Here is a 26,520-nt window from a genome sequence, read left to right on the forward strand (position 1 = left end):
CTTTTCATATATACACTTCTATGTTGAACAAACCATTAGGAATATGTATAAAATCTCAATAAAAATATCTAGACATCACTGAAACAACTCACCAAGACTGAACTAACGGAAGCTTAAGTCTTGTCTTCTCTAAGCCAAAACACCCAAGGTTCTTGCAATAATCCTTACAATGGCATAGTTTTAAGGCATTTCATTAGGCTTATGAACTTGTTATGTCATGTTATCAATGTGCTTCCTTAAAAGTGCTAACCAAAATTGAAAAGCACATTCCAGATGTTTTGCAGTTGGGAAAAAACATAGTGGAATGTTCCCTCACCCCTAAGCTTGTACACTAGGTCTCTTTTAATATAGTCTAAAATTGCTTTAGCTTTGTGACCTGCTTTATCACATTTTATTTTTTACAACATCTTTTTCAAATCAATTCCTAGCTATTTCAAGCTCCCCAACATTTTGCTTCAGAAGTCCCTTTTTTGAAGCCATATTTAATACTTTATATTCATCCTTGTTAATTTCCCCCTTAGATTTGATTCAATATTATAACTGATTCTAACTGTTATCCAATGTGGCAGCAATCCTCAGTTTTATACCATAGTGAAATTCTATTAACCCCCCCCCATTTTGTGCCTTTTCTCTAGCCATTGATAAAAAAAATTGTTAAATATTTAAACATAGTACAAGGCTAAGCACAAAGAACTTCCCAAGGCTCTCTATTGGAGGCTTCCCAATTGATTCATCTAATGGCCATTCTTTTGGTCTAGTTACTCAGCCAGTTCTGAATCTATCTAACTATACTGTTATCCAGTATCCTTATCTCTTCTTGTTCACAAGATGACCACAAGGAAGTGTCAAAGTTTTGGCAAAAATCTGGGTCAACTGTACCTTGATCTACCAGTTCAATTACTTTGTAAAAAATAAAAGAAATAAAGTAAGTTTAAGAACAAATTTTACTTACTGAAGTTATTTTGCCTCTTTGTGACCACCAAGTCCTTTTGAAAAATGTTTTTAATGATCTCTTTAATAACTCATCCTAGAAGTTTATAGAGAATCAAATGCAAACTCACTGGTTTAGAGTTCCTGTGGAGTGTAATGAGGTCATCAGTTTGAATCTACCCATTTACAATCTATATTACACTAAGCAAACCACTTCCTTCCTAGCTCTAAATTTCCTTTCATATAAAATGAAGAGAGTTGAAATGGATAATTTCTATTGACCTTACTAACAATAAATCCCATGATTTTATGATCTTTTATAAGAACCACGTTATTAGAGTAATACATATTTCAAGTAACATTTTGTACTCATTCTACATCGGAGAAATTTTTAAAAAATAGTTTTATTTCTTCTGAAGCTTTGGAAAACAAATAAATTCATATAACAATTATTTGACTATCATAAGAAATATTACTTATAAATATTTCTATCAACATATTATATGTAGATATGTAAATATTCTTATAGTACATATATACATATGGATACATATACATCTATGTACACATGTTTGTTAGTTAGTGGCAGAGCCCAGCCTAGAACCACTGTCTCCTCACTTCCAGGATATCACTTTCTTCCAGTATATATTGGCTTCTTGTAGGTTTTTGACCCTAATGCTTTAGAAATGGAAGCAATGCAGACCTTAGGTTAGGTGGAAGAAGTAAGGGGGAAAATGTGTGTAGTACTCTACAAGGTATGTTATAACTATGATGAAATAATACTGCATATCTTTCTATTCTGTGGGTGAGTAGTAGGCTTGATTCATTTTTTAAAAAGCCCACACACATCTCAAAAATTGTAAGGGAATACAAAACCTGGAGACTTGGATCCAGGCAAGCATCACATCATTTGGTCTGGTGAAACTGTCCATTTTGTTGCACAAATGTTTATAGGAGATTGATTTCTCACAGGCTTAGATAGGAGATAGATTATCTTAGGTAGGAGAAACCTCCCACTTAATCTTGGCCTTGACTCAAGATAAATGGAAAGAAATTAAGAGAGAGTTACATTGCTGAGTATGTTGAGTTTACATCAGTCTTGCATAGTCTTTGGTTTGCAAACTTGCTTAATGGATGCTGCTAGGAGTCATCTAAACATAGAACTTGCAGTTATGTTTTCATAACATTTAAACAAAAATGAAGTGCTTTAAAAATATATATCTTTTAAGCCATGTCCGAAATCAAATTGCTGCCAAACTAACATAAATAATTTCAACTTCACAAAGAGATCAGAGAATGCTGATTCTAGCATAAATGTTTACATTAATGCTTTGAACAGCCATTCTTATTGATGCTATTTAAAATGTATAAATCATGTTAAATACTATTATTCAATCTATGTTTGTAATTGTTAGCATAAGGAGGGGAACACATAGAGGGGTATTTTGTATAAAACACATCTTCAATGAATTTCTGAGTTAGTTAAACTTAAAAGAATCTTATGAAAGCATTTGAACCTTCTGTACTTGCAGGGCACACTCTGCTAAAGTCTCATTGTAGTTCACACAATAAATCCCAAGTGTCTGCATGAGGCAAGGCTTGAGAATTAGCTCTCGTTACTCATAGGGATAATCTTATGGATATTACCATTGCAGAAAATGACCTGTAGGTATAACTGGAAAATGACATATGGTGGTTGTAGTAAACAAATTTCTTCTTAAAACAACAATAAAATATGTAGAAGGATGCTTAATATATTTCATAACTGGACAACTGAGGCTATAGCAATGTATCAAATGTACCCCCCCCCAATTCTCATCCCATAAATCTCAAATCTAGCTCTTTTAAATCATAATAATGGAGCTTATCATACTATTAATCTACATTTTTGTTTCTGTTTCACTCTACCATCATTACAAGAAAGATGCAAAGGGTTTTTTTTTTACTCATTTGTTGATTTGAGTTGTTGGGCAGGGTATTTGAGTCCTTGGGTACTACATAATTTTGAATACCCTTTTCAAATCTTTTGTTACCATTAAATAAAACAATCCTTTTAGAGTTCTCTTTGTGGTGTTCAGTTCCAGCATTACAAACAAAAGAAATAAAATTGCATCTGTTACCATGGAAATTCACGTTTCCTTAGTACTGGGCTGGCATTTCTCCTTGCAATATGAAATGTACCCAAGTAGATGAGATCTAAGCAATATGTAGGAAGCATTTTGGAAATGACATCTAGCATGTTCAATGTACATTTTCTGGGAAGAATGCAATGAAAATGAAATTTTCATTACTGTATTATGTAGCAAAACTATTATGTTGACTAGACAATAATTTTTCTTCCTATTTCTGTTATGTATGTATTGTGCTTGCAAATATGTACATACATAGATACACAACTATAATTATATTTAGGCATACATATGTGCTTACCTATATATCTTATGTGGATGCATAAATAAATGCTGGATTTTTGTTTACTTTAAATACATACTATTATTAACAAACATTAAATAGGTTCATGGTTTAACTTCCTACATCAACTCTACTCATCCGTCTGAACTTATCATCTGTTGTTCCATTACAATCATTGTAAGTCAACAAAGGAAAGGATTAGATAAAGATGAGAATCACATTTCCCAGCAGTAGGTCTAGCTTTTCTCAATATTTTCATATGATAGTGGTCAGAAAGGTATAGCATCTTACTTAAACACACAAATTAATACATTCCTTAATAAGGTCATGAATTAGATCCTTATTGGCGAATTTTCTAACATTTGTTCTTTGTGCATATCATTTCTAATATTTTAATATATTTATATATATATATAGATGTGTCTTTATGTCAATCAATATATATATATACACACACACGTTCACACACATGCATACACACACACTGATTATTCTTTGCATAGAATATCTTTGACATTTAGGAAGAGACTAGAGAGTAATTATTAAGAGCACAAAAATTTTGTTGAGAATTATAACCAGTATATTACAATTCACAATTCCATTCCCGGAATGCTAACTTAAATGTCAGGGTCAAAGTTTTGTTGGCCTTCCTCTCCCCAGAAAAATAATTCTTCAAATAGATTTAGAAAATATACTAGCATTAATTTTGATCAGAAAATTCAAGGGGAAAAAATCACAGTGCATCATTCTTCTAAGACCTCTTGGGAAGACAGAAAAGGATGAGGTTTAATGATGAGTGAACCAATGAGAGTATTCCACTTTGGAGAAAGACTGTGTATTAGAGTAAGAAATGGTTCTAGATCTAGCATAGTTGCGCTAAAATTTGTGTAGAACACACAAAAAAAATTGCCATGTTCCAGACCATAGATCCAAGGGAAGCTGAAGACAGGACCTATAATTAGGTGTGAAAAGTTTATTTGTTGCTCAGACAGAAACTCATATCAAGAAATGGAAAAACTCAGACCAGAAGGGTAGCAATTATACTATTATTAGAACTAATTGTACTACTGTGGGATTCCTGATAACTTGCAAGTCACCAGTTTGAATTGTCTATTAGAACCTAGAGTAACCCAATATTCAATATGTCAAAGAAAGTAGTATTGGTTACAACCAAGAGATTCCTTACAGAAGTATAAAGCACCTGACTATAACATGAATACCAAAATCAAGAAGTAGGCTGGAGGAAAGAACAAGCAAAAAAAAATGAAAGAATACCAATGTAAGGAGTTATAATGGTAAGAGAGATACTCAAACTACAAATCCTAAAGAAGTGAATGATTCTAAAATATCTACAAGTAATGTCTCTCTAAGAAACAGTTTGGCATCAACAAAAATTCCTGGAAGAAATGAAACCAGGATTTTTTTTTCTTTAAGTGTTGAAATGTGAGGGCTAGAGGAAAAAACCAAACTGAAAAGAAATTGGAGTTATATAAAAAGAATTAGAAAGAGAATTAACAGTTTGTCATATGGAATATAAAACTCTGCTCAAGCAACAAAATCCCTGAAAATTAGAATGAACCAAAGAGAAGTCAACGACTGTAAAATAATTAAAAATATTGAAACAAACTATAAAGATTAAATAAAAGACTAGAATAGACTCTAAGGAATTTAAAGGAAAAGAAACTGACATGGAAAACAGAGAGGAGAGAAAATTTAATGTTCATTGTATACTACCTGAAAGCTTTGAACAAAAAATGAAAATAGACATATTTTTTCAAAAAAACATAAAATAAAACTGTTCAGACCTCATACATCTAGAAGGAAAATTAGAAGTAAAATTAATCTATAGGTCACCTTCAGAAAATAACTCCAAAATGAAATTCCTGGGGAAATTATAGCTAAATACTTGGCTGCTAGGTCAAAGAAAACTATTCCAAACATCCAGAAATAAAGAATTCAAGTCTTGAGGAGCCACAGTCAGTATTATACACGATTTAGCAGTCACAACTACAAAGAAACAGAGTTTGTGATAAAATATTCCAGAAAAGACTATATCTATCTATCTATCTATCTATCTATCTATCTATCTATCTATCTATCTATCTATCTATCTATCTATCTAAATATATATATATGTATATATATATATATGTGTGTGTGTGTGTTCATGTATATGTGTACTACATATTTCCTCCTAAGAAGGTTACCCAGAAATATTAAATTAAATCCTATAGAAGAAAAAATGAATTTTTAATGAAACAGAAGACTTCCAAGTATTCTTGATGAAAATACCACTTGTGTAGAAACTTTAAAATTGAGATAAAGGAATAAAAGAAACAAATGTGAGTAAACAATCATTAGAGACTAAACACAGTTTTTCACATTCTAATATGGGAAGATAGTCATGTGTCCTCTCTGAACATTATTATCATTCAGGTTCCTAGAGAGAGACTAATTAGGCAGAGAGCCTGAGAGTGATTCTGTTTTGTATTGATTTTTAAAAGAATACTGGAAAAGGAAATATATTCAGGACTATATACCAGGAGAGGCAAAACATAGGAAAGTTAGGGGAAACTCGCATAATTGAAGTACTGATGTAGAAGTATATTCAAATCATGAGAAAGGGGTAGTATTGTGGCTGAAATTTGAACTTCACTTTCACATGAACTGCTCAAAGAAGGAAAGAGTACACATACATTGTTGGCTACATACATTTCACTCAATAGGGAAATAGGAGAGAGAGAAAAAAAATGGAAGGGGAAATTCAAGGAAAGATTGTCTAATAAAGGGAATAAACCCAAGCAAAACAAACTCTAACTGAAGATGTGGGCAAATATTCATATTCTTTTTTAAGGTAGTACTTGGGGAAAAAAACTTGGGGAAAAAACTATATCTATGAATTGGGAAATTGTTGAAAAAGATACTGTCTACTATTGCACTCTAAAAATAATGAAGAGAATGATGGTCTTCAGGAACTATAAGTAGGTGAACAAATGAACTAATGTAGAGAGTAGTCAACAGAACTAGGAGAATAATTTCTACAATAACAAAAAATATTGTAAAGCCAAACAACTTTGAGTGACATTCAAATTCTAATCAAGATCATGACAACCATGTTTCCAGGAATGAATCCTGAAACATGCTGTCTACCTCCTGATAGAGAGGTGAAGGGCTCAGAGGACAGAATGATTATCTATCTACCTGTTTGTCTATGTATCGGTGCTTGTCTGTCTGTCTGTCTTCTATCTATCTGTCTGTCTATTTTGCTATCTATTATCTATCATTCTGTACCAAATCTTTTATTTCTTTATTTTCACTCTCTCCCCTATATACACTACTATGTATGTATATATATATATATATTATATATATATATATATGTTACCTGACAAATGTAGAAATTTGTTTGCTTGACTATATATGTTTATGACAGAGTTTTACTTCTTTCTTTCTCAGTTGGGGGCCTATTTGAGGAAATTCAGGATTTTTCCTCATTGAAACTATTTAATTAAAGAAATTAAACACAGATTTTATTTTTAACTTGTGAAAGGGCAGTCTTGTAAACTAAGGGACAAATGCAGAGGGCAAGAAAACTGCTTTCAGCTCAACAGTGAAAATGTGGAGAATAGTAGCTACAAGAGTATTATATCATATCAAGGTTTTATTACATAGGTGATATGGCCCATGACTCTATCAGATATTGACATTTCTAAGTTTGTGTAACTGAACAGACAATAAAAACATCTTATCTGATATGTGTTCAATTTTATCAGTATAAAACATTAAAAAAAGAACCATCTGTGAGATGTGGTTAAATATGAGGGAGCCTAAGGAGGACAGTTCCATTTAATTATCTCTGAAAATTAATTTTATACAAAACTCATATTCATTATCTTTCTCTTTTCACTCCTCTTGCATTTAATTCTATTTCCACAATTAATTTATGTATTGTGTGTCTATGTCCTTCTCCTGGAATTAGGCTTACAGATGTGTGCCTATTAGACCAATATCTTTGGAATCAGAGAGCTGAGTTTAAAGCCTTTGATGTTTATTATGTTACCCTGGGCAAGTCATTTAACTTCTTTGGCCCTCAATTTTCTTATCTGTAAAACAAAGTAGTTTGATTCTTCCAGTTGTAAAATCAGGGAACCTGAAGGTGAAATGACCTGACACTTTCTCCCCATAAGAAATATGTTGAAATCTGTCTATGGAATGGAAAAAAAAATATTCTTAGTCTGAAGGTTTGTTGCTGCTGGCATATAAAATCCCCACTCCTTTCTTTCTAAATGTGTGCATGCAACACATTTCTTTTGCATCCCATATTTGCCAATTTTTATTTCTAATGCTAGGATCTTCTGAAATGTGAACTAATATTAAAGAGAAATACAAAGTGCTCTGGAACTTAAAATGGCTATGTAGATATAAGCTTTCTCGACAGATCTTTGGGAATTGGAAAGATATTGGACTGACAACTCTTGACAGCAGTAAAATTGGCAAGTCCCATGGTATTTTCCAGGCTGTTAGAAACAGGGTTGCCACCCAGCTGGTATTTCAGAGATACAGATGATGTTTGTCCTTAAGGCTTGTACAGACAATTTACTCACCACTTGAAGCACAGTGATTTCCTCTGAATAGAAAGAAGCCAAATGTTGCCTTTTTAAATTAGCAAATAGAAAATGCAATATGCATTATTATTGGCTTTTTATCAAATTCTACAATTTAAATATTTGAAATTTTATAATATTCTTTAAAGTGCTAGTGACATTCACTTCTGTATTATACACACACACACACACACACACACACACACACACACACACACACACACACACACTCGGAGAAATAGCATCAGAAAACAACTTCCAAAACTCTCCAAACCTCATTCATATATTTAAAAATGTAAGTTTTATTGATGATTTTTGTTTCTATGTTAGGGAAATACTATCTGCCTTTCTAGTTGGCAATTGAATCCTCTCTTGAGTCCACTCTACATTTATAACAAAGAAAAAGAGTAAAACAAAAATACCCCCAAAACTGAATACTCTGATAACACTCTGATCCTCTACCCTGTTGGAGAGAAGATAAGTTTCATCATCTATTCTCTGGGCCTATAACTAATTTTTCAGTTACTTGGAATTTTACTTTTATGTTCTTTACATTTGCATTGTTCTCACTATTTTTCTTAAATAATAGCTAACATTAAAACAGTACCTTAAGATTTGCAAAGTGCTTTATCTCATCTGATCCTAACCACAACCCTTTGAGCTACATGCTTTTAGTGTTCCCATTTCCCAGTTGAATACACTTATACTGAGATAATTTAAGTAATTTGGCCAAGGTCCCATAGCTAGTAATTGTCAAAGTTGGATTTGCATACCAATCTTCTTTACAAGAAGTTCCAACACTCTACCTACTGAGCAAACCTGCTAAAATCATATTCTATCTTAGTTGTGGACATTCAAAGCTGTTTTTCTTGTAACAATTTCTACAAATTCAAAGACATTTAGCAATTTTTAAGTCAGAAAATTAATGTTGAATTATATTATTTATTAGTAATATTTCTTTGGAAAATCATTTTCCCCAAGACCTTGGCTAAGATTGGGCTGAAATAATACAGGTTTCAAGGCATTTAAACCTGGTTAAGAGCATATGTCTTTTGTTAAATCTTCAAAAAGGTTTCCGGCCTCCTTTATCTATAAACAAGAACTCTCTCTAAGGAATTTGAATGTAGGGAGGATCAGAGTTTCCTTATTTGGATAAAGACCTATCTTCTCTTGAAGAAGTATTGGGTGAAAAGCTGAGATCTTTATTAAGTCTTCCTCCTCTTTCACTATATCCACTAACTGGGAAAGCCTGGGGCGGTCCAAAGCATGGACTGTCAGGGGTATCAGAAAGAGATACACTTCTTTATGAAGGGAGAGATTCAGGGCTCATAGAGAATCTTTCCCATAAGAGGCGGCTAAAAGATCCATCCTTTGTTAACAGAGCTCATTTCTTGTTAATAAATGATATTACTTTTGGGGAAATGGCTTCATAATTTATTGGTTAAAATTTTGGATGTTACAAAGAGAAAAAGAGAAAAATTTAATTCATCATTTAATTCCATTTTTATTGTTTCAGAGTATGTCAAGGAAAATGCAAAACTCAGTCATTTCAGCATTGTTTTTGATATATATGAGATATCACCAATATAAATCATGTTGATAATTTTATGACAGGAATTTCTAATGAACAGTGTCTATCACAAAGGAAGCTAAAGTATGTAGAATGATTTCAGTAAACATGGTAATGAATGAAATGGACTGGAACTCAATTTTCTCATTTTCATGATAATTAAAAATTAAATTAAATTAAATTAAAACTGTATTAAATGTTAGTAATAGCAAGGTTATGGCAGCTAGGTGACACAGTGGATAGAGTGCCTGTTACAGAGTCATGAAGGGTCATTTTCCTGAGTTCGAATCTGGTCTTAGACAACAAGCCATCATGTGTGACCCTCGGCAAGTCACTAAATGCTACTAAGCTCAGCTTCCTCATTTGTTAAATGATCTGGAGAAAGAAATGGAAAACCACTCCATTATCTTTGCCCCAAAACTCCAAATAATGTCATGAAGAGTCAGACTTAACTGAAAAAAGTGAACAGGAACAAGAATGAGGATGACAGCAATTTCTATGATGTAGAATAACATTATAGAGAGGATAATTTTAAGCGAATTTTATTAATTCGTATTTCCTTAAGATAAGACCCATGGTATATAGTTCCTCCACATTCAGTTGGTTTGAAGGTTTTGTAAGCCATAGTTTCCCTGAAACATTTGCTAGAATTGCTTCTGAAAGGGAACATGCAACCAATTGGCCCAAAGAGAGAACCTCAAGAACCTCAGTGACTATTTAGTCCCACCTGAATTCCTGAATGAGAGTCTACCCAATTTAGGTCAAGTGGTCATTTGGCCATTTCCAGAAAACCTCTAGTGGAGAGAAACTAATTTCTATTCAAGGGAATTCAATTTGCTTTTGGATTATTTTAATGGATAAAAGTTCCACCCCCTTCCCTGCCTCATATTAAGCCTGGATTTGTCTGTAAATTCAGACTTTTGCTCCTAGTTCTTACTACTGGCATCAATAAGAACAAGTTTAATTGATTTTTCTTTAAAATATAATCTATTTGTACTTGAAAATAAAGGTTACCAATGCATTATAATTACTTCTATCCTTGTTTTCCATGACTTCATGTGAACATAGTTTAAGTTAGATAGGAACTTAGTAGTTATCTTCTCTAGTACCTCATTTGACAGATAAAGAATAAAGGGTAGGTATTAAGATTTACTCAAATTCTCAGATTGGATTTGAGCCAAGGTTCCATAAATTCAAGTTCAATTCTCTTAGCTCTCACAATGCTTTACTCATTTTTCTAGTTTATCCTTTTTCTATTGTAATTCGTGTAGTTCCCAAGGTCCTATGATGAACTTCTTGAACACTTTCTTTTTTTTTTGTCTTTTTTTTTTTAATTTAAAAAAATCTTACTTTTAACTTGAATGCTTAAGGGAGCTATTGAACTCCGTTGGTTCCAGTGACTGAGTGGTCTGGGTTATAAACAGAATTAAAATCACATAAAAGTAATGGTGAGCATTTGTGATCTTACCGATGTGAGTACAGGAGCACAGGCTATGTTTGGGATTCTTGTCTCTGGGTTTTTGTATTTAGAACTTGGGGATATTTTGGATGTGTACCATTTCTTAAATAATTTTATGGTTGAATTGTTTCAGTTTGATTTTCCCCTGGTCACTATCTATCCTGGTATCCATTGTACCCATACCAATTGCCTCAGTTGTACCTACTGCCATTTCTAAAACCGTTGTTGTACCAAAAGTAATTTCCTCTAAAGTTATTCCCATTTTGTCTAAACACTTGACCCCAACATCTGCAGTCCCTCATCAGGTGTCCTTTCTTCCCACACATGTAGCATGTAGGTTCCTGAGCACTGAATCGTCTTAGTGGTGTATATTCCCTAATTACAGCCAAGCCCGCATTTGTTTCACCTTTTCCCACCTTATTCAATTTGAATTTTAAACTTCTTATCTCTTTTGTTAGCTCTTCTATCAGCTCATTGTTTCCCTCATATCGCATCTTTCCTTGTCTGCATTAGAAATATATGTTGCTACATGCCTTAATTCATCCAGTTCTATAGTGTTCCAGTGTGGGCACTGCATTTTGAAATAGTCCTTAACCACTGCACAGGTGTTTACAAATTGTCTCCTTAAATGGCATACATCCCTTCTTTTGTTATGTCCGGGTCTATATACCATTCTCCCATTTCTATAAGCCTGTCCATGAATGTAGAGGAGTTTCTCCACTCTCTTGCCTCAGTTTCTTGAATTTTGTCCAAGTCCCTGGCCTGTCTGAGCACTCCCTCATTGTTTTTAACATTGCCTGCCTTCCTAAGTAGTTTGTTGTGACCTTCCTCACTGTTCAAATTCCAAAATGGATCCTCAATTGGCCAGTCAGGGGTATTTCAATTTTGGTTTGTCTCCTGAATAATTTTCTCCTCTCTCTTAATTCTCACAGTAATAAGCACCATTGGGCTTAGACAACAATTTTAATTCTAAAAATTTGAACTCAAATGTTAGACCGAAATGGATTATCCATAGAAGTTATTCCATACTAATATTTTCACAATTTAGACATATTCATAAAAAGACCAATGGGAATTGAAATACATTTTATTAGTTGCTTGTTCCCTTAGTCTTTTTTAAAATGTAATTTACATGATTTGAACCCAAACTCCCATCAACCTTTCTACTCTTGTGAGTGAAACATATTTATGATTTAGACACCTTATAAATCTTGGTCCTATATTTCTGAACTCAAGCTCAAAAACTAGTTCTATCCCTTTTCTTTATCTGAGATGCCTAAGTCTACAGCCACTGTTATCAAAGGTAGAGTTGTCTTTTAAAAACACTAAAGGAATCTCTGTTGTTTATTAAGTAGTGCATGTGTCTATACTGAGCTAAAATAGAGCTGATTAGCACAGCTATTTTACTCTATACTGAAAGAAACACCCTTATCTACATGATTGCAGGATCCTTTGTGCAAATTCAAGTGTTCTGGAAATTGAGGATGGTCACAGGACACCATGCCACAATGGAATCATCCAAATCTACTTTCAGTTCATTCACCAGGAAAGGTCCCTCCCGAAGCTGACAGCTCTTCCCAAGAGGCCATGACTGTCTTCTGAATTAGTTCTTGTAAAGGCAGTTTTGATTATGTTGATCCAGGTGCTGCAGGTTAGAGGATGATGTTTTACTTTTACCTTCCCCAAATACTGTCTCACTGGATTTTGGCGGGCTTGGGAATACCCACGAATTGTCTTCTAAAGAACTTCTGCCACAGGAATTCTGTTCCTGAAAGTTTGTGCCACCACTTGGAATGACTCTCTCGTTATCTGCCCATGACTGGAGACTGGCTCTCTCTAATAAAATCTTTGTATCTCCAGGCAAAGGGGAGCCCATGGGACTACAGAGAACTTTGCCATTTGGCGAAAGAGGAGCATGTCTTTTGTAGGTTGCAGTTAAAGATGTCAAATGTAATTTTGTACAGTCCTTCACGAGGTCTTCAACACACTGGACTGGAGCACAAGCTTTCTTGATTGTAGATGGAGTTCTGAATTTTCTTAGTAGTTCAGATTGCACTTGAGTCACAAGATGTAAATTAGACATTTCTCTCTTCAGTTCCCGGTAGGCATGGTGGATGTTATCACTTGGAATGCTTGGCCTTTGGAAGTCCGTTTTATTGAGATTGTCTTCCTGAGACTGATCCTTGTGTTTGGCTTTCTGTAGCTCCACTTTTAGACGACTACATTCCTTTTTCATTAGCTCCAGCTCCTGTTCCAAACCATGGATCTTTAGGCCACTGCTCAACTTTTCCACCTCCCAGTTTGATGAAGGTCGATTTAGGTTCCTCATAACTTGCTGAGTCTCAACCTCTGTCCTGAGCTGAAGGAGTTCTACTTCCTTAGTCTGTAGCTGTTCATTTAATACTTTCAAAGATTCAGAGTTGTCTTTATTCATTTTATCCAATTTGCTTTTCAAATTATCTCTGTCCAGGCAGACCTCTCGATAAGCATGATAGGCCTTATTTACTCTTTCTCTTCCCACTGAACTGGTTTCTTCATCTAATCGTGTTTCAAGAAGCTTTTCTTCCAGAAATCTTATTCTTTTCTTTAGGAGGGAATTTTCTTTCTCTGAATCCTTAAGTCTTTTTTTGATGTCCTCATATGCAGTGACAAGGGCAAAATGTGAAGCCATAGATTCATCTCCTGTATAGATTGACATAGGAGTCACAGCATCTCTTCTCTGAGTCTTTTCATGGTTCAGAATACAGATGTCATCTTCAATTAGTGCTTCCATGATAGCGCCTCGTCGGCACTTTCGATTTCCACTACGTGCTGAGCAAACCGAGAACAGCCCGGGTCAGTGGGGTCACGGCGGGCTTCCGGCTTCCACGGGGCCGCGCCGGCGACGGCGCCGGCTAGGGCCAGGCCTCGGGCTTCCCACGCCCATGCCGCCCGGGGCCCTACCTAGGCCTCCGGCCCAGCCGCTTCCTGGCTGGGCCTCAGGGCGCGGACACTGAGGGGTAGGGATAGGGCAGCAAGCGCGGCTCCGCGGTGAGCGCGCTCCCGCAGCGAGCCCAGCACGAGCGCCTGTGAGCGCGCCCCAGAGGCCGAGCGCGGGGGCCCGACCCGCCGTCCTCTCCGTACGCGCGGCCACGCCTTCTTGAACACTTTCATCAATCTTACTATCATGGCTTCAATTATGACTTCTGTGCAGATGATTTCAAAATATGACTGCCAAATGAGCTCTAAATCAAACTTTCTGACTGCTTAGTAGACATCCCTTCTTGGAGATCAAGTTGAAAATTCAACCTCAACATGTTCCAGATAAAATTCAAAATCTTTGACTCTAAATATTACCTTCCTGACTTCCAAATTTATCTGATGTAACAACCACTTTTTCCATTTCTAAAGAATAAGATACTGGATTTTTGGGTTGTGATCAGTTCAGTTGCTAAAAAGGGGCATAAAATGAACTGTTGGGTAAAAAAAAGGATAGAATCAACTTGAAAATGATGCAAAGTATTGACTCATTCATATCTGGCCATTTAGGTTGCTGAAAAGACTGGGTCAATACTTAGTTATTGTTGTACTAAAATGTTATACTAAAAAATCTGTTAAAAATCTGTTAAGAGAAAAAAACCCCACAGTTTTTCCATTAAGGAAAAAAGTTTATGAAGCCTGGATAGAAAACTGAGAGGATGTATTTAAGGGCAGAGAAATGACTGATGTTGAGGGGTACTGTGGTCCCTCAGCTCATTTGCATGTGACTTTTTAAAGCTTGAGAAGTTAAAACTCACAGTGTTGTAAATCAAATAACTCTTTGGAGACTGTGGAGCATATTAAATAAGGACTATTGGTTTCATAACTGACAGAGAGTTGGATTTGTGAATTTTATCTCATAAGGGAAAGATGAGTCATTGACCACTAGTAGGTTCTAATTTGAGTCATTAGAAGCCGTGAAGAACCCAGATGGTGGGGAGTTAAGAGGATATCAGCAGCAATTAGGAAGACAGCAGAAACAGTGAAAATATGCTAGCAGGAATAGTGAAGTGATAGGACAGTTTGGGCTGCTTTACTTGGAAAGCTTCTGATTGGAGGAGAAGCACTGCTTTTTGGATGGACTGAAGAAAAGCCAGGGAACATACAGACTGGAGTAGAGGTGCACTCTGCTAAAGCTTAATCTATTACCCTTCAGTCCCATCTATAGTTAGAGAGAAATGAAGTCTCTCAGAAGTGCCTGGTGGCTCTCTGGTGTCCCTTCTTGTTTGAGAGGGAAAAACAGAGGGGAAAGATTTGCTTTGGAGATCTTTTCCTATGAACAAGGACTAACAGCTTACTGGATGACAGAGCTTTCTTTTGAGTGAAGATCTGGCTGGGCTTGTTTATATTTTCAAGATAGCCACCTGGAAGAGATTTCCATGACAAGATAGAGACACTAAATGGATACAGTGGAGGGAGGAGCTAGCTTAATTAGCATTTGAACACTAAATTGTGGGGGCTGTCCACCAAACAGGACACATAGGTAAAGCTCTAAAGTTGTTTTTTTTTTTTTCCTGGCTCTTTTACACCTCTTATTCCATTCAGAAGCTATCTCCCCTTCAAAGTCTAGTCACTTCTATTATTTTCTTCCTAGTTTATGTCCTCATAACTTCTAATCTAGATTTTTTTGGCAATTTACTAACCATTCCAATATTCAAACATTTAATTAAAGCACATGTCCGATTATATCACTTCCCCAATCTAATGAAAAGTCCCTTGACTTTCCATTGTTTAAAAAAAAAAGTTACATAAATTCTTTAGCCTCACATTAAAGAACATGAAAATGTCCAGCCTGTTTTCTAGTCTTATTTCATGGCACTACCCGGAAAACACTCAATATTCAAGCAAAACCCATTCTTTTTTATTCTTGTAATTTTCTTTTCTACCTCTCTGACTTTGTACACATATGCCAGGGATGGGCACCTCTTCATTCTCATCACTAATTTCCTGTACCACCATCTATCTCAGATGTTATCTGATCAGATGCCATGAAGTTTTTTAATGGCAGTTTAGGGAATGGGTTATAGGAAGACCAAGCTTTTAAAATCTGCTCTAGATGATCTATAAGGCTTCCTTTCTAAGTCTGTATTTATTTTTTAGTTGAGAATGATGCTGATTTTTTTTCAGCTCTACCTGTGTCTCTTTGACTTTTCCTTTGCATTTATTCACTTAGTTAAAGCTGTTGCTGTAAAGTTGAATTCCTTCATCATAAAGTACTTTTGACTGAGGACTCTGCTGTTTTTATCTTTGCATCTCTGAAACTTTGCAGAGTGTGGCCTTTTATATAATGGTAGATTAGAATAGTGTAATGGAAATGATATTAGATTAGGAATCTGAAGACCTGAGTTCATATCCTGGCTCTTTTAGCTCTGTGATTTTGGAAAATCTATTTTTCCTTTCTGTGTTTTCCTCTCATGCTTAAAATGAGGCAGTTGACTAAATTCCCTCTAAGTTCCTTGCAGTCTCAGTATTATGATGCTATAAACTGAATTAAATTCAGTTCTAAACACTGTAGTTCTGGTTTAAAATCCCTTGTGGTTTTTCATCAAGTATCAATTTCTTACATAGATATTATCACACCTATGTGATCATTAAAAACATTGCTCTGAAAGCTTGCATTATCATTTAACCAGCTAAATACATTATGACTGAAAAAAAATTAATGTCGTTTTCATCTCTTAATAATGACATTTCTATAATAAAATGGAGGAATTCCATGGGAACTGGAACAACCTCCAGGAACTGATGCAGAGTGAGAGGAGCAGAGCCAGGAAAACATTGTACACAGAGACTGATACACTGTGGTACAATCGAATTTAATGGACTTCTTCATTAGTGGCAATACAGTTATCCTGAACATCCTGGAGGGATCTATGAGAAAGAACACTATCCACATTCAGAGGAAAATCTGTGGGAGTAGAAACACAGAAGAAAAACAACTCCTTGATTACATGGGTCGAGGGGAGGTACAAGGGGATGTAGACTCTAAATGAACGTCCTAATGCAAACACCAACAATATGGAAATGGGTTCTGATCAAGGACACATGTAATACCCAGTGGAATTGTGCATCAGCTTTGGGAGGGGTAGTGGGAGGGAAGGAAGGGAAAGAATATGATTTTTGTAACCAAGGAATAATGTTTTAAATTGACCAAATACATTTTTTTAATAGTGACATTTCTAGATGGAATGTTTACAAAAAACTTTATAGTTATTTAATTTGTTCCTCCCAATCACTTTATTGGGCTTGTATTGCAAGTATTTTACTGCCCATTTTGTAGAAGGGGAAATGAGAGTCAGAGAGGCAATTTTTCCTCTATATTCTTGCTGCTGGATATGTCAGAGACAGGATTTGAACTTAGTTCTTCCTGGATCAAAATTCAGGACTCTATCCAGTACAAAATTCTATCTCATATGAAACATGGCCTAGAAACCCAAGTATACACATTATATAAAATATGTTCAATCTTGGGGGCTCCTTTAAATTTTGTTTTTTTGTGATTCTGGGTCTGATAGAATTTACTCAGGTATTCTCAAAATAGAGCTTGTGTCTAGGTCTCCCAAGAAGTGAATATTAAATTTTAATTCCTCCCCCATTCCCAACACACACCATACTTTTCAGTACTTAAGGTAGCAATTCATTCTGGATACAGGAAAGCATTTATTTCAACAGAAATTGAAAAAAAAATACTCAAAAATACTCAAAGAAGCCCATAACACGGAAAACATAAAGTATTCAAAACAATCAAACTACCTTCTTTCTTAACAATGACCTACATTTTTTTCTTCCCCAATGGTGGAGACATGCCTCTAGCTTTATAATACCATGCAATCATTGAAATTCCTCTCAGAAGTAAAATAAACTCATGTTTATTAGAGAGTCAGTCCTTTGCCTTAAAATGAATTTATTTTCCATTGTAGGGACCATTGTAAATTCTATAAAACCCAAACCTCGAAATAAAAACATAAACTAATGTGAAAAATAGTATGCTTGATCTGTATTCCAACTACAACGATTCTTTCTCTGGAGGTGAATAGCATTCTTTGTCATAAGTTCTTCAGAAGTATTCTAGGTCATTTTTTGTTGAGAGTAGTTGTCTTTCCCAATTGATCATCATATAATATTGCTGTTACTGTGTACAATGTTCTCCTAGTTATAATTATTTTGCTCTGCATCAGTTTATGTAAGTCTTTTCGGCTTTTCCTGAAACCATCTTGCTTATCTTTTTTTTTTTTTAATAGCACTATAGTAAATCATCACTAGCACTGACCACAATTTGTTCAGCCATTACCCAATTGATGGTCATCCCCTCAATTTCCAATTCTTTGGAACTACTATAAATATTTTTGTACAAGTAGGTCCATTCTCCCTTTTTAAGATCTCTTTGAGATACAGATCAGTAGTGGTATTAATTGATCAAAGGGTATACAGAGTTTTATATCCTTTTAACATACTTCCAAATTGCCTTCCAGAATGGGAGGATCAGTTCACTACTCCACCAATTGATTTAGAGTCTCAATTTTCCCACATCCCCTCCAATATTTATCACTTTCTTTCTATTGTCACATTGGCCAATGTGATAAGTGTGAGGTAGTACCACAGAGTTGTTTTAATTTGCATTTCTCTAATCAAAAGTGATTTTAAACTTTTTTTGATTATTGATTTGATTTTTTATTTTGATTTGATTTGATTATTAATAGTTATAATTTCTTCATCTGGAAACTGCTTGTTCATATTCTTTGCCCATTTGTCAAGTGGGGAATGACTTGTATTCATATAAGTTTGGCTCAGTTCTCTATACATTTGATAAAATATCCTTTCTTGGGGAATTTTTCTATAAAACTTTTTCTCCAGTTTGTTGTGCCTCTCCTAATCTTGGTTCTATTGGTTTTATTTATACAAAACTTTTTTAAATTTAATATAATCAAAATTATTCATTTTATACCCTAATGGTCTCTACCTCTTGTTCATAAATTCTTTCTTTCTCCATAGATCTGATAGGTAAACTATTATAAATTCCCCTAAATTACTTATTGTGTCATCTGTTATATCTAAATAAGTTACTTATTTGACCGTATCTTAGTATAGGGTGTGAGATATTGGTTTATTCCTGGTTTTGCCATACTGTTTTCCAGTTTTCTCAGTAGTTTTTGTTAAATAGGGAATTCTTATTGTAGGAGGAAAAAGGTTTTTTTTTTTCTTTAATAAAAGGTTGTACTGGATTATTTAAAATTAGGATTGTCAGGAATTTAATTAATTCCAAAGAGATTTTATTTACAATTTATGTACAAAATATTGAAAGAGTGAAGCAGGAATTCAGAGAGAGGATAGCATAAGATATCTAGCCTAAGCTCTAAGTATTTTGCTTTGACCCCTGGCTCAACCCAGGCAGGGGAGTTTAGTCCTTAGCCAGAGAGGCCTTGGCTTTTGAGCTGAGGACGTGGGGGTGCAGGGAGCTTCTCTCAAGAGTATAGGTCTCTACAGAGGCTAATCTCTTCAGAAAATCCAGGAAATGAGTAAGCTCTTTTTCATTCAACATGTGTCAGTCCAAAGGGAGAGATTCAAGGACAGTCTCACCAAGTACAGGGTCTCAGGTCCAGTCAGCAGATTCTTCATCAGCCTCCAACTTGAACGCAGAACTCCAGAAGAAGACAACAAGATTTGAAGTTAAACTCCATTCAGGTAGTTGTAGCTCCCTTTCAAAGACAATTTCTTTTGGGTCACTTCCTGGGGCTTCCTCTAATTAAATGTCTACCAATCACAGTTGAAGTTTTGCTTAGGACTGCCAAGGGAGCAGTCAGTTTGATTCTGATTCATCACTCACTATTGCATATGTGGGTCACAGACCTCTCCAACTCAGTGATTAAGTGGGATGTTTACACTTTTGGTGATTAAATCTAAAAATGGGTAAGGGAGTTAATTTAATCTTCACAATCAGGGGAAAGTTAATTTCATTTTCTCAATCAGGGAAGAGAGAGTTCATTTAATCTTTACATTATTCTATAAATTGGGGTCTTTAGGCTTATAAATCACTAGATTGCTAAGGTTATTTACTCCTAATCTACTCCATTGATCTACTGTTCTATTTCTTAGGCAGTACAAGACTGTTTTATGATTACTACTTTATAATTCAATTTGATAGCTGGTGCTTATAGTCAATCTTCCTTCACATTTCAAAAAATTAATTCCCTTGATATTCTTGACCTTTTGTTCTTCCACATGACATTTGTTATTATTATTATTTTTCTTTTTTCTATAAAATAGTTATTTGTTAGTTTGATTGTTATGGCACCAAATAAGTAAAGTGATTTAGGTAAAATTGTGATTTTTATGATATTAGCTTGACATACTAATGAACAATTAATATTTTCCAGTTGTCTAGACCTGACTTTATTTGTGTGAAAAATGTTTTGTAATTGTGTCCTTATAAGCCTTGTGTTCATCTTGATAATTATATTTTAAGGTATTTTATGTTGTCTAAGAGTTATTTTAAATGGAATTTTTCTATCTCTTGCTGTTGAACTTTGCTGGTAATATATAGAAATACTGATGATTTATGTGGGTTTATTTTGTATCCTGAAACTTTGCCAAAGTTATTAATTATTTCAACTAGTTTTTTTAATTGATGCTCTAAGTATACCATCATATCATATGCAAAGAGTGATAGTTTATTTTCCTTATTGTCTACTTTCATTCCTTCCATTTCTTTTTCTTCTCTAATTGCTTATGCCAGAATTTTTAGTGCAATATTAAAGAATAGTGATGATAATGGACATCCTTCCTTCACTTCTGATCTGTTGATAAGGTTTATAATTTATCTGTATTGCAGATGATATTTATTAATGGTTTTAGATAGATACTACTTATAATTTTAAGGAATAGCCCAGTTATTCCTATGCTTTCTAGCATTTTAATGGAAATGGGTGTGGCACTTTGTCAAAGGATCTTCTAAATCTATTGACATTGTGATTTCTGCTAGGTATATATACATATATACATATATATGTATAAAGCAAAGGAAAGCTTCAACTTCTCCAAGAATATTTTCCAACCAGTCTTAACATAATACTTTATAATGAATACTGTAGTGAGAAGACAAACAAGGAGATGGAAAGAAGTAATTTTTTCTGTAGAACACAACTTGGAAGTGTGAAGATTGAATTTGACTATTTCCTAAATGTAACAATGAAGGTACTTAGCTCTTCCTTTATTGTGAAGATTAAATTTTAATCCTCTGTCTATTTTTACATTTTAATACCCAAAGTATTAACTCAGTATTTAAAGTAGATCTACCCATTTTAACTACAAAAAGGTATTAACTAACTACAAAAGGTGAACTAACTACAAAAAGGTGTGAACAACCATTTCATGCATTGATACAGACGTCTGTGATCCATGTGTGAAAGAGTGGCAACTCCTGGAGAGGAGTGTCTGCTGTGATTGATAGTCATAAAAATTTAGGGGAGGTGACACAAGAGAAATAGGTCTTTAAATAGAGGAAACAGAGGCACACAAGGATCAATGGAGAGATTGATCAATCAAGAATGAAGAAGAGTCACTCAGAGGAGAGACTGGAAAACAGAAACTCAGACTTAGAGTGAAGTGACTTGGCTGTAGAACTGGTTCCCTGGAGGAGATCATGCAGGAGACCTCAGACTGCTTTCCTTTTAGAAGGTCACCTTGGTGAATGAAATGCTGACTTAGATTCCTTTTATTTCTGGAGATGTGAACCTCTGGGAAAGGTTCATTATCTTGAGACTGCTTTCCTCTGGCTGGGCTTAGAATTTCTACCTGGCTCTGTGGAAGCCAGAGCTTTCTCTCCCTCTCTCTCTCCCCCTGTTTTCCCTCTTCCTTAAATAAACTACCATAAATTACATTTTACTTTAGTAATTCATTTTGGGATTTAGAAATTAAATCCCTGGCAACCACCAATTTAATATACTTGGAGTCCAACCAGAAATAAATTTAACAGAAGTGAGGCAGAGGGTCTGGTTCACTGGGGTGAGAAGGGAAAGCAGACTGCAGCAAGATTGTAGCAAGGAGAACCAGTATAAGTCAATGGCAAATCTCAATAGTCTACATCTATTGCTCCATGTTCTGAACCTGGGCACAAGCCAATTTTGACACTTTGAGACTAAGCCATTACATAGCATATAACCACATGTCCACCCTTTGAAATTCCAAGCCCTAGTACAAGACTGCAGTGAGACCCCAAACCCCTGAACAAGGCTGTCTACAGTGTGCCTGATTGGTATAAGACCAAGTGGAGGCCAAAGGCTCCTGCCCAAGCCTGCCCAAACTGCATTGCAAGTCAGTCCTCAGAACACCTGACTTCTGTCAGCCTACAGTGACATCTGAAGCTTCTGTCCAAGCCTGGGGTAAGATCCTGGGACCTAGCACAAGGAAGCTAATAGTGCTCTGAGCCCTACAGGCCATCAGAATTCCCTGGGGGAGAGTGAGTCAGAAGTGAAAGGTAACTTTCATGGCTCCCATTTCATAGACCAACATCACTTTGGAAGCATTGAAACTTGTAGAAATCCAGAACTAGAGTTAGGAATATCAAGAGAAAATTGAAGTTTAAGAGAGTATGTCCTCTATTCTGAGAACAGAGCCCATTTTAAAGATAAAAATAAAAGTTGAGAAAAAGCCTAAGAAAATGAGCAAATATAAAAACAATAACAACAACAACTAACCAAAAAATTAATATGGGAACAAAGAAGAACCAGGCATAGATTCAGAAGGGGATGGTGAGATCAAAGCCACTACATTCAGAATTTCAAAGAAAAATAGGAATTAGTCTCAGACTCTGAAAGAGTTCAAAAAGCATTTTAAAAGTCAAATAAAAGAAGCCAAGGCAAAATGAGGAAGAGAAATGAAAGTAATGCAAATGAGAATCAGCTGAACAGCAAAAGAGGTACAAAAATCTAATGAGGAAAAGAATTTTCTAAATAGTAGAGGTTATGAAATAGAAAGTGAAGTTCAAAAGCTCTCAAAAGAAAATGATTCTTTAAAAATTAGAATTGTGTAAGTAGAAGCCAAAAACTTGAAGAGTTATCAAGAAACAATAATACAAAATCAAAAGAATGAAAAAACAGGGGGGAAACCATGAAATATATCTAAAAACAAACTGACTTGGAAAATAGATTCAGAAGAGACAATTGAAGAATTAATGCACTACCTGGAAGCTATGTTAAAAAGTTTAGACATCATATTACAAGAAATTATAAAAGAAAACTATTGTGATATTCTTGAATAAGAGGATAAAATGCATATTTAAAGAATCTACACATCACCTCCTGAAATAAATTTCTAATGTCAACTCTCAAGTCTATTAGAGCCAAATTCTAGAGCTTCTAGGCTAAGGAGAAAATATTGCAAACATCCAGAAACAATTTAAATATTATAAAAGACTCAGTCAGGATTACACAGAACTTTGCATATCCCATATTAAAGGATCAGAAGGCTTGGGATCTGATATTTTGGAAAGCACTGGAGTTAGATATACAACCAAGAAAAATCTACCCAGAAAAACTGAGTATATATGGGGAGACCTAAACAGAAAATGTGATGTCCAAATTCATGACTCAAGAGAAGTATAAAAAGGCAAACAAGAAAGAGAAAAACAATGAATTCTATAAGGTCAAAGTATCTATATTCTCACATGGCAAAATAATATTTATGACTCTTAAAATTTTATCAGTATTAGAAGGAGTAAATATAGAAAGGATATAAGAGTAAGTTGATTTGACTGACATTATATGGACAAAACAAATCAAGGGGTGAAAAAGAGGGCTTGACTGTGAGAAAAGGCAATGGAAAGGTAGAATGGGATAAATTATCTCACCTACGGAGGTAGCAAAACAACTATTACAGTGGAGGGGAGAATGAAGGTGATGAGGACAATGTTTACATCTTACTCTAATCAGAACTGGCTCAGAAATGTAATTACATCCATATTCTGTTGAGTTTAGAATCCCATCTTACCCTAAAGAGAAGTAAGAGGAGAAGAAGACAAGGTAGGGTAAGTATGGGGTAGTGATTAAAAGCAAAACACTTGTGAGGAGGGAATAAAGGAAAGGAGATAGAAAGAACAGAATCAAAAGTGGAAATGAGATGGAGGGGAATACAGAGTTTGCAATTATAACTGTGAATGTGAATGTGAACTAATTTATAAAATGGAAGTGGATATCAGTTTATTAAAAACCAGAATTCTATGATATGTTGTTATAAGAAGTACATTTGAGGTAGGAGGACACACACAAAGTAAAGGTAATGGCCTGGAACAGAATTTATTGTGCTTTATCTGAAGTTAAAAAAAAGTAGGAATAAAAATCTTGATTTCAGATGAAGCTAAACCAAAAATAGATCTAATTAAAATAGGTAAGGAAGGAAATTACATCTTGATAAAAGGTATTATAGAAATTGAAATAACATCAATATTAAATGTATGTGCACCAAAAAAGCATAGCCTCCAGTTTTTAAAAGGAAAAATTAAATGAGCTTCACAATGAAATAATAACATTATAATGTTGGGGGAGTTGAACTTTCACCTCTCAAATTTAGATAAATCAAACCAAAATAAAAAGAAGTAAGAGGTAAAAGAAGAGAATAAAATTTTAGAAAAGTTAGAACTAAAAGATCTTTGGAGAAAATTGAATGGGAATAGAATGGAATATCCTTCTTTTCATCAATACATGGCACATACTAGGGAATAAAAACTTCACAATTAGATGTAGAAAAGAAAAAATAATAAATATATCCTTTCGATATTACAATGCAATAAAAATTATAATCAATAAGGGTTCATGGAAATACTAATAAAAATTAATTTGAAACTAAATATTCTATTTCTAAAACAGCATGAATCAAAGAATAAATAATATAAACAATAATTAGGAGACAAAATAGCAAAATTTATGGAATAAAAATCTATTAATCTCTAAATGCTTACATAAATAATAAAGAGAAAAAGCAGATCAATAAATTAGGCACATAACTTCAAAAAACATTAAAAAATTTAAAATCTCCAATTAAAGATTATATTTGAAATTTTAAAAAGAAAAGCAGAAATTAATAAAATTAATAGTAAGAGAACCATTGAACTAATAAATAAGACTATGACTGGGTTTATGAAAATAAAAACAACAAATAAAATAGAGCATTTGGTTAATTGTATTTTCAAAAGGAAAGAAGAAAATAAAATTACTAGCATCAAAAATGAAAAGGGTGAATTCAACACCAATGAAGAGGAAATTAATGCAAATATTAGAAGCTATTTTGCGTGATTATAGATCAATAAATCTGACAGTAAATAAATAAATATGACAATAAATAAATCAATAAAACTAAATGAAATTAATATATATTTAGAAAAATATAAATTTCCCAGGTTAACAAAAAAGAAAATGGAATACTTAAATGATCCGTTCTTAGAAAAAAGAAATTGAACTAGCAATCAATGACCTCCCTTAGAAAAAATGCCCAGGGCCAGACGGATTCACAAGTGAATGAAATCAAATGTTTAAAGAAATTAATCTCAATACTATATAAACTATCCTACCAAATTCTATTCATGCCACAAATATAGTGCTAATACCTAAGCCAGGAAAAGCAAAAATTAGAGAAAGAAAATTTTAGGCTAATTTCCTTAATGAATATTGATGTAAAATGTTTATATAAAATGCTAGCAAGGAGATTAAAGCAATATACTACAAAGATAATTCACTACAACCGTATGAGACTTATACCAGGACTGTAGGGATGGTTTAATATTAGAAAATGCTGAAGAAACCATGCAGGGTGATAGAAGGATATACTTATTCAGTTGAGTCAAAAACTACATTTCAGGAAAATTCAAATGAATCCAGGCTGAATATATCTGTTGAGATTACTCCTTATTCCATGAGATGTTTTTAAATAGTATTAAATGTTTCTTTAATAAAAGTTAACTACTCAAAAAATCTCTGTAATAACATTGGTCCTCTACATTATAGTATATTAATATTTTCATTAATTTGATGGCCTTTACTTGAAACATAAGCATTCTAATGAATGTCTTTAGGTGGTAGATTTAAAATATTAAAATAAACATAGTACCAGAATACAACCTGAGACTCCTTTACTTCTTTTTAAATTTAAGAATACTTTCCAAATTTTCTTCAAAATATTAGATAATGAGAATCAATTGTTATCAGATCAGTACACAACTAGAACTTAAATGTATTCATAGTTCATCGGACTAGAAATATAATTTTTCTGATCTTTTCTTTCTGTTTTTTCTTTCTTTTCCTTTTTCTCTATCTTTCTTTTTTCTCTTTCTTTTTCTCTCTGTTTTTTTCCTTTCTTTCTTTGTTTCTTCCTTTCTTTCCCAAAGTACATATTTACCAAAGAACTGGCCATGACTTATAATTTCTTTCTGGTTCTTTTATTTCACCTACAGTTTATATTTGAGCTTTAAATTAAAAAAAGAAAAGATAGTGTTGCTGCAGTTATAACTATTCTCCTGTCTTCAAAGTGATCAAGAAGAA

The 26,520-nt window shown here is 34.1% G+C and overlaps 2 protein-coding genes across 2 annotated transcripts in view; both read right to left on the bottom strand.

The window, feature by feature from the left end:
* The window catches only part of DOK6 (docking protein 6), a 721,700-nt gene that overhangs the window by 161,051 nt on the left and 534,129 nt on the right, over positions 1-26,520 (bottom strand). The window lies entirely within an intron of this gene.
* On the bottom strand, positions 12,045-14,114 carry LOC130458375 (5-azacytidine-induced protein 2-like). The gene has a single exon (XM_056823602.1). It carries the CDS (start codon positions 13,746-13,748, stop codon positions 12,579-12,581), a length of 1,170 nt encoding a protein of 389 aa, XP_056679580.1. The 5' UTR covers positions 13,749-14,114; the 3' UTR covers positions 12,045-12,578.

Source organism: Monodelphis domestica, chromosome 3 (genome assembly GCF_027887165.1).
Source record: "Monodelphis domestica isolate mMonDom1 chromosome 3, mMonDom1.pri, whole genome shotgun sequence".
Lineage (NCBI taxonomy): Eukaryota > Metazoa > Chordata > Mammalia > Didelphimorphia > Didelphidae > Monodelphis > Monodelphis domestica.

Bases quoted from the DNA above. Each gene is read 5' to 3' on its own strand.
- LOC130458375 (XM_056823602.1), bottom strand. From the start codon at position 13,748: ATGGAAGCACTAATTGAAGATGACATCTGTATTCTGAACCATGAAAAG.